The following is a 9307-nucleotide window of genomic DNA, read 5'->3' as shown; positions in this document are numbered from 1 at the left end:
CATCGTTGTCGTCGTCATTTTCATCATCATCATCATCGACATCGTCGCAGTGGTTGTAGTCGTCATTGTCACCACCACCACCACCACCACCACCACCACCACCACCACCATCATCATCATCATCATCATCATCATCATCATCATCATCATCCAACTCATCATTTAAACACATTTTCATCCTCATCATATTAAATACAAATCAAACAATATTTTCAACATTTATTCATATCTTCTTCAATAATACTCCAATTGTGTGACATGTTTAATAATAGGGCATTGTATATTCTATTATTTAGGTAACTCAATGTGTTTATTGTTTGGGTATTTCCTTTGAAGCATTTGTCGATAATGCACCAGTCAATTATAACTACGCCCCTCCCCCAGGTCCGGGGAATAGCGGGGACTTTGACTTTCGTTCCTGCCAAGCCCGGGTAAAATCCCCGTCTTGCGGGGACGAATTGCTGGTAAGGTCCCCGTTTAATGCCCTCGCACCCCAGGCACCCTAGGTAAGGCCAATTCCTCGCTATATTTGGCGCGAAGACAAAACCACCGCACTCACACGGCACTGCAGGGCCACCTGGAAGGTAAAAACGCGGCCAATTTCCCCGCCTTTCCCCGGTATACCCCCGGACCTGATGGCCGTGGTTACAATTGACTGGTGCATAAATGATATCATAGTTTTGTAGATAGCATTATAATAATGTAAAATTTATGTAATAGATAATAAAAATTAAAAAAGTCAACGTGTTATTGATACATTTCTATAATACAGAATATAAAAAACAGCTGAGCTAGAATGCCATTGTGAATAAAGAAATAAGTTAAATATTCCATATCAATTAATAATCTCTTAGCGAAGTAAGTACTTAACATTTATCAAATGATATCACATTAAACTAGGACATTAGTTGATTTATTGAGGGATTCTTTTAAAAAAATGTCCATCAAGTTGAACCGACTATTGCACGTGTTGATTACGGACTGTTGTGTTATAATTAAACAAGAGCACCGCGAAACGGAGCATTATACGCCCGAAGAAGATTCGGCTTGAGGTCCTTTAAATGTAGTGATGATTTGTATAAAGTTATTTGAAAATCGCTTTATTAGTTACCAAGTTATGGCCTGGACACGGAATTGCTAACGGACGAGTAACAAAGATGTGGCCCGGACACAGAATTGCTAACGCCCCCCCCCCATGGTGATTCTAGTGTTTGAGGTATGGACCTGGAAATTGCGCGCGACACATCCTTTTAATGTAATGATGCTTTGTATAAAGTTATTTGAAAATGACTTATTAGTGACCAAGTTGTGGCCCGGACACGGATTTGCTAACGCACCCCCATGGTGATTCTAGTCTTTGAGGTATGGACCTGGAAATTGCGCGCGACACATCCTTTTAATGTAGTGATGATTTGCATAAAGTTATTTGAAAATCGCTTTATTAGTTACCAAGTTATGGCCCGGACACGGAATTGCTAACGGACGGACAGACAGACAGACGGACGGACAGACGATGGAGGCCATAACATAATACGACCCTTCGGGCGTATAAAAAGAAAGTTTTCATCCAAGTTCGATATATTTAATAACACCAGCCCCAACGACATTGCTGTGTACAGTTAAATCTATTTTTGGATGCAAATAAATACACAACATAAATCAAATTAACTGAATACACATAGAAAGTGGTTGATAATAATTAGTTCCTGGAAAAAGTGACATACATATCTATAAATAGAATGACACTTCCCCATTGATCGTTTCACTGTTTTTCATCAAATATGAATTCCCATAATCGATGCTAACATTTAACTTATTGTTCACATTTTGGTGAATCTGAAATGAAGCCCTTCACTCCTATCGTGAAACATGAGAACCTCGAATGACGGCGAACTCTCCATATGTTCTCGGATGTCTTTCATCTCACTGGCAGGTTCCACCGTGCAGGACCCCATGTAGCATGTAATGGCGTGTGGTATGTTCTTCATCGTCTCTATCAGACTCCGCACCGCCTCCGCTGTCATTGTCACATCAAATAGTGTAATATCGGTGATGGAGGCTGGAGGAAGGAGGTGGAGCTCACCTAGATCTGTATTCTCTATGTGAAGGCGTTGTAACTGAGGGAAACTTAGTAGTGTATCCACAAGTAACTGGACATTCTTAACTCTATCTAACTTAACACGTTGTAGTTTACTCCACCTTTGATCGTGTTTAAATAATCTAAATATGTACATTTCAACATTCGATGATACACCATATAAGTCACATGTTGTAATATTTGTTGGATCAACCTGCACACGTGTTGTATTGTCTCCATCTATCCACAGATATTCCAGCCTGTGACACTGGGACAGGTCATACTGCCCTTCACGGTACAACAGTTTCACTGCTATGAGGGAGTCGGAGGAGGATGTGATCACCTCCTGCAGCTCTTCCCCATTAATTTGATCATTGCATTCACTGATGTCTAGTGACTGAATACGTTCCTTGTTTATCATCATCAGCTTTTTTAACACTACGACATCCTCGTCACTCTCATCAATCTCGAAGTGTGCGAGATAGAGCGGTATGTCACCATAGTTGTTCGCCCTGGCTTCACGGAGTCCGGAGAGAATCAGGTGCTGAAGTAGTCTAGCCTCTTCATAGTCGATTGATGGTCGGTATGGTGGTCTAGAACTTTTTATCCATGAAGACATTTGTACACCGAGCTCGGGCTTCATTCCACATATGAAAATAAATGTCTGAAAAACATCTCCCAAGATATTTTCCTTATTATCGTGTTCGTACTTGTTTGATAGCTGACTGAAGTCGTTTTCATTCAAACATAAATGAAGAGCCGCTAAAAACTCTTGAAGTGTTTTATGAAAGAATGAAAAGTGAGATGATCTCTTGATCAATGAGTTGGATTTCTTCTCCGTGAGTAAGCCAGACTTCAATGCAAATTCAACCTGCTCCCTGCTTAACAAAGCGTTGACTGTTTTGTCGCTGAAAACAACAGACGAATCTCTGCACTCTGAATACAAAGTTGTGTATGCTAACTTTGCCAGCGCAAGATAAACCATGGGATTTGTCACGAAGCATTCATGTTCGTTTAATACAGATGGCAGTTCAATTTTCGGAATTTTATGCTTCCGTTGCATATAACTACATCTACATGATAGCATGTTTATCACGCCAGCATAAATGTCACATTTTGAATCGGTTAACGATTTGCCCTCGAACCACAGGCACACGAGCTGGGTGATACTGATAGGTGCTGACAATAATCCTTCAAGATCCTTCTCCCACGCCATTTCCATGAAAGCCTCTGGTGTCCGTTCATCCTCATTTCCCCCATTAAGAATGTTGATGATATTTTCCACGAGTTGCTCTGTGTCTGCAGCTCCTTCTATTTCAAGATATTTGTCGATCTTTGAATCCTGCACTCTAAACTGTGACAGTCGCCAGGGACGCGTTGTCGTGAGGAGTGTGGCCTTATTGGCCGAATTTCGGAAAGGAATGACTTTTTCCTCAGTGTTGCAGGTACAGTTTACGTTTTCCGGATGGGTCCATTCGTCGAGGCCGTCAGCTATGATTAAACATGTTTCACTTTCCAGCACCGTCTGTAAAAGCCGGTAACCATCATCGGCATCCTTCTCGTGGTAGATTTTACGTATAAGTTGATCCTTGATCATTTCTGCTAGATCACACGTTTTACCTGAATCTCGTAGGGTGACACGAAACAAAAATGCAAACTCTTTGAAGAATTCTGGGTCGACATAGCTTGTTTTTATACCAACGTTTTCCTCCGCTGGTAAATACTGGTGAGTCCAATCCAGGGCACACATTACGGAGAATGTAGATTTGCCATTGCCCGGTTCACCAACAAGGAAAACATTTCTGAGCAACTGATCTTCTTTTAAGAAAACATCTGAAAACTTTGCAACATCTTTACCGCTTTCTTTGTTGTCAATTTTGCCGATTTTTCGATGATCTTTCTCCACAATTTTCGGTGCCACGTAGAATTTCCTGAGTTTGGCGTTCTTTTCTCCGAGAATGGGAGATATCGGCATGTCGGCCAACGTGGTTCGGTAATGGTTTGCCAAACGTAGTCGTAATCCTGAAGTAAATGTAAAGATATATCATTAAAAACATAAAAATAAGAACATATACGTTTGCATTATCACATAATACTTGGTGAGAAAACAGGAATCAGTTTTGTGACAAGAAGCTCGGTACAAAAGATAAAAATAAGCAATATCACAAGACCCTTGATGCAGACGATAAGTAATATCAACAGACGCTTGTTAAGAAGATTAGAAGCAGAATTATCAAAAGTCGTCTGTTGCAAAAAATAAGTAGCAGCCTTTAACAAGAGGCCCGGGACCAAAGATAAGAAGCAGCATTATCACAAGATGCTTTTTACAGAAGATAAGTAGCAGCCTTTACCAAGACATTTGGTCCAGAAGATAAGTAACAGCGTTATTACAAGAAGCTTGGTACATAAAGATAAGAGGCAGAATTATTACAAGACGCTTGGTACAGACAATAAAAAGCAGCATTGTCACAAGACGCTCAGTTCAGCAGATAAGAAGTAGCATTATCACAAGACGCTTAGTACAGAAGATAAGTAGCAGCAATATCACAAGACGCTTGTTGCAGAATATACGTAGCAGCATTATCATAAGACGATTAGAAGCAACATTATAAGTATATATCACAAGTTTCCGGTACGGATAGAAAAATCCGACCCGGGGGCACGCGCGTAAACTGGTAACGAGGCTTGCCGAGTCACCGGCCACGCAACGTGCCCGAGGGTCGGATTTTCCTATTCGGACCGTAAAAATATGATTGATATATTTTCATCTAAAATTATCAAATTGTGGTAAAGTTGATATAAAAAAACGCACTTATGTACATTTTACGAACCAGCGCGTGCGACATCGTTTACTGACGTCATAAACCGCAATTAGTTTAGTTTAGTTTAAACATATTTATTTTACAACGATTGTGAAACAAGTTATTACAACATTATATTAATCACTAGCGTTGGCACGATATTACGCGAGAGTGTGGTCTTGTGTTTTGGGGGAAACCGGAGAAACCGGAGAAAACCCACTTGTCCGGCTTGGTGACCACAAACCAAACTCACATGCGCCCAAGCCGGGAATCGAACCCGGGTCGCTTAGGTGAGAAGCGAGTGCGCTAACCACTGCGCTAACCGGACAACCAATTATTTTAAATAACTATTGATGTCAAATAGTTACTCTGAAAATCGCGTTTTTTATGATTATTTATTTCCAATTTTAATCAAAAGTCTTGCATACTTATATATTTGATTGCGCTTTACTGAAATGGTTAAATATACTTTTCATAAACCAAACAATAAAAGAAATAAAAAATGACACGTGGATGCGCGTGACTCATCTAACATAGGGGGTGTAAGATGGGGTTTTCCAGCACTGGTGACATAACCGGAAACACACGTCCGGTATGCAAAAATATCATAAGACGCTTGGTACAGGTGATAAGAAGCAGAAATATCACAAGACGCTTGGTAAGAAGAAAGGCAGCAATAGTGTAATGGTTGTATAAGTTAAAAGTTGTATGAGTTCTTACAAGTATCTATCATGTGTTTCCGGTACGGATAGAAAAATCCGACCCGAGGGCACGCGCGTAAGCCGGTAACGAGGCTTTCCGAGTTACCGGTCACGCAGCGTGCACGAGGGTCGGATTTTTCGATCCGGACCGGAAAAACATGATTGATGTTTTTTCTTGCATACTTGAATTAGTGGAAAAATTGACGTAGAAAACGTACTTTAGTACATTTCAGCAAAAAGCGCGTGCGACGTTGTGTACTGACTTCATAAAGCGCAGTCATTTTAAATCACTATCGACGTCAAATAGTTCCTTTAAAAATCGCGCTTTTACGATTATTTCTTTTCAATTTTAATTAAAAGTATTGTATACTTATATTTATGATTCCGCTTTATTGAAATTGCATACTATACTTTTCATAAACCATACAATAAAAGAAATAAAAACACACGTCCGGATAGAGAAACCCCCCGACTCGATGGCGCCTGCGTTGCCAGGTAACGAGGCTTGCCGAATTACCGGCTGCGCAGCGTGCCCGAGGGTCGGATTTTTCGATCTGGAACCGAGGAACCGACACATGATAGACATTTTTCTAGCATACCTTGAATTACAATATTTTGTGAAAAAATACATGGAAAAGCGCATGTTTGTACATTTTACCAAAAAAGGCGTGCGATGATGTTTACTCACGTCATGACGCGCAGTAAGTTTTATTCACGGCATACGTCAATAAGTTTCTAAGTATCACGTCTTTTAAGGGTTACTTTTTGTTTTGAAGGTATATTAAAGTTAATATTTATCGCACTCATCTATTGAAATCTCATAATTATAGTTACATAAAGTGTATAATAAAAGAAATAGAAAGTATTACGTCACAGCGCGTGACTCATCTGGCATGGCAGGGGAGCCAGATGGAATTTACTTGCATACCGGACGTGTGTTTCCGGTCATGTGACCAGTGGTGGAAAAAAACCTGTCTTACACACCCCATGTAAGAGGAGTCACGCGCAACAACGCGCCACTTCTTATTTCTTTTCTTGTATGGAATATGAAAAGTAAATTATGCCATTTCAATAAAGCGCAATTAAATATACAAGTATTCAAGCGCTTTGGTGAAATGCACAAAAGTGCGTTTTCTACGTCAATTTTTCCACAAATTGATAATTTAAGATATGCAAAAAACAAAATTAATCATGTGTTTCCGGTCCGGATCGAAAATTCCGACCCTCGGGCACGCTGCGTGTCCGATAACTCGGAAAGCCTCGTTACCGGCTTACGCGCGTGCCCTCGTGTCGGATTTTTCTATCCGTACCGGAAACACATGATACTTAAATTCCAGCACGGCTGACGTCACCGGAAATGCCTATCCGGTGTGCTAGAAATGCAGAGTTTCAACACTATCTTATCTTTCTTAACGAAAGTTAGTGGGCGGAAACCATTTTTCTTTCTTAGAAACAGTGACTTAAACCCTACTTCTCATAAGCAACCCCAAGCTAGCTCTTTACATAAACCACCCTACACACAGTTCCGTATCCATATACGTCAATTTGATCAAAAGCATCGCTTACCTTCCTTCAATATCTCCCCTTCGTTCTCAGCACTGATCTTGAAATCGTCTGTTTGCAGCTGTCAACAAAACAGATCAAGACATCCAATAATTCAAAGGCTATTTTACAAAATAATATAAACTATAAACTTATATTATAAAGACAAAATGTTAACGGAAAACAGTTTTACTACATCAGAAAGTGTATGTACGTTGTCATAAAGGTGACATGTGTAAATAAAACTATTTTTTTATCTCGTGATCACGACTAAATTACTCGTTCCCACGACTTGCAGGTCGTGACCCATCGGTACGCAACCTTGGTTTGGCCTCGCTTCTAATAAGGTCAAATAGGGACTCCCACCTACACTTAAGTCTGTTGGTCTGATTAGATGCAAGGTCAAATAGGGTCCCCGACCATCACTTAATTCCGGTGATCTCCTAGTAATTAGGTACATGGTCAATTAGGGATTCCCACCTATACTAAAGTCATGTGATCTAATTAGATACATGGTCAAATAGGGACCCCACCTAAACTTAAGTCCGGTGATCTAATTACCATTTACGTGCAAGGTCAAATACGGACCCCACCTACATTAAAGTCCGGTGATCTAATCAGGTGCAAGGTCAAATAAGGACCCCCACCTACACTAAAGTCCGGTGATCTAATCAGGTGCAAAGTCAATTACGGACCCCCACCTACACTAAAGTCCGGTGATCTAATCAGGTGCAAAGTCAATTACGGATCCCCACTACACTAAAGTCCGGTGATCTAATCAGGTGCAAAGTCAATTACGGACCCCCACCTACACTAAAGTCCGGTGATCTAATCAGGTGCAAAGTCAATTACGGACCCCCACCTACACTAAAGTCCCGTGATCTAATTAGGTGCAAGGTCAAATACGGACCCCCACCTACACTAAAGTCAGTTGATCCAATTAGGTGCACAGTCAAATAGGGACCCCCATCTTCACTGAAGTCAAGTCCGGTGATCTAATTAGGTGCAAGGTCAAGTAGGGGCCCTCACGTACACGAACGTCCGGTGATCTAATAAGGTGCAAGGCCATATAGGGACGCCCACTTACACTAAAGTCCGGTGATCTAATTAAGTGCAAGGTAAAATAAGGACACGCACCTACACTAAAGTCCGGTGATCTAATTAGGTGCAATGTCAAATAGGTACGCCCACTTACACTAAAGTCCGTTGATCTAATTAAGTGCAAGGTAAAATAGGGACCCGCACCTACTTTCAGTGTTTACCTGTCGCAATGCCCTGTGAAGGAAAAAATGTTTTCGCTTTGACTGTAGGTGGATCAAATAGGGCCCTGACCTACACTAAAGTTTGTTGATCTAATTAAGTGGAAGGTCAAATAGGGACCCGCACCTTCACTAAAGTCCGGTGATATCTAATTAGGTGGATCAAATAGGGCTCCGACCTAAACTAAAGTCTGTTGATCTAATTAAGTGGAAGGTCAAATAGGGACCCCACCTTCACTAAAGTCTAGTGATCTAATTAAGTGGAAGGTCAAATAGGGACCCCCCCCCGCCTACAGAAAAGTCCGTTGATATAATTAAGTGCAAGGTCGAATAGAGGCCCCCACTTACACTAAAGTCCGTTGATCTGATTAGGTGCAAGGTCAAGTAGGGTCTAAAGTCCGGTGACGAGGTCAAACCATACTATTCTAAATTGTTTTCAATAAACGCATACCTGATCCGCACAAAAGGTAGTCCACTCGATATAATTCCCAATCGCTCCTCTTACACAGGAGTACAGAAATATCTTTGCACGAGTTTATCGAATCTGATATAAAACAAGAGCTGTCACAGAGACAGCGCGCTCGACTATTCCGCCGCTTTTCAGTGTAAGGATTGAAAAGTTTTGGCGAAACATGCATGGATCACTGTTAAATTAGATTCCAATGCAATACATGATGTGCGGAGATATTAACATAAATGTGGTTACATGCAAAATTTTAACCAGAATTTTAAGCGTAATAATAAAGGGCCATTATTTGCAAAACACAGTTATCTAACTTGATTATTCAATTAGGTTAGGTGGTTGACTACCATTGTATAAAGTCTCAATGAAATACATTAAGTAGTTGCTGAGATATTATCCTATGTGTGCTAACAAGACCTTAACCAGAATTTCTAAGAAGCATAATAAAGGGGCAAAAATTATAT

At 40.7% G+C, this 9307-nt stretch overlaps 1 protein-coding gene across 3 annotated transcripts in view; it reads right to left on the bottom strand.

Annotated features, from left to right (window-relative positions):
• Positions 1-205: 205 nt before the first annotated feature.
• Positions 206-9307, bottom strand: part of LOC128246604 (uncharacterized) — a 31960-nt gene continuing 22858 nt past the window's right edge. For all 3 annotated transcript variants that reach the window (XM_052964888.1, XM_052964890.1, XM_052964889.1), the window contains exons 4-5: positions 7146-7203; positions 206-4099 (exon numbers count right to left, since the gene is read on the bottom strand). In XM_052964888.1, coding sequence (XP_052820848.1) covers positions 1821-4099; positions 7146-7203 — 2337 coding nt within the window. In that variant the 3' untranslated portion in view covers positions 206-1820. The remainder of the gene's footprint in view (positions 4100-7145; positions 7204-9307) is intronic.

This window comes from Mya arenaria, chromosome 9 (genome assembly GCF_026914265.1).
Source record: "Mya arenaria isolate MELC-2E11 chromosome 9, ASM2691426v1".
Lineage (NCBI taxonomy): Eukaryota > Metazoa > Mollusca > Bivalvia > Myida > Myidae > Mya > Mya arenaria.
Note: the sequence above shows the minus strand (reverse complement) of the source record. Positions and strands in the feature narration are given on the sequence as shown.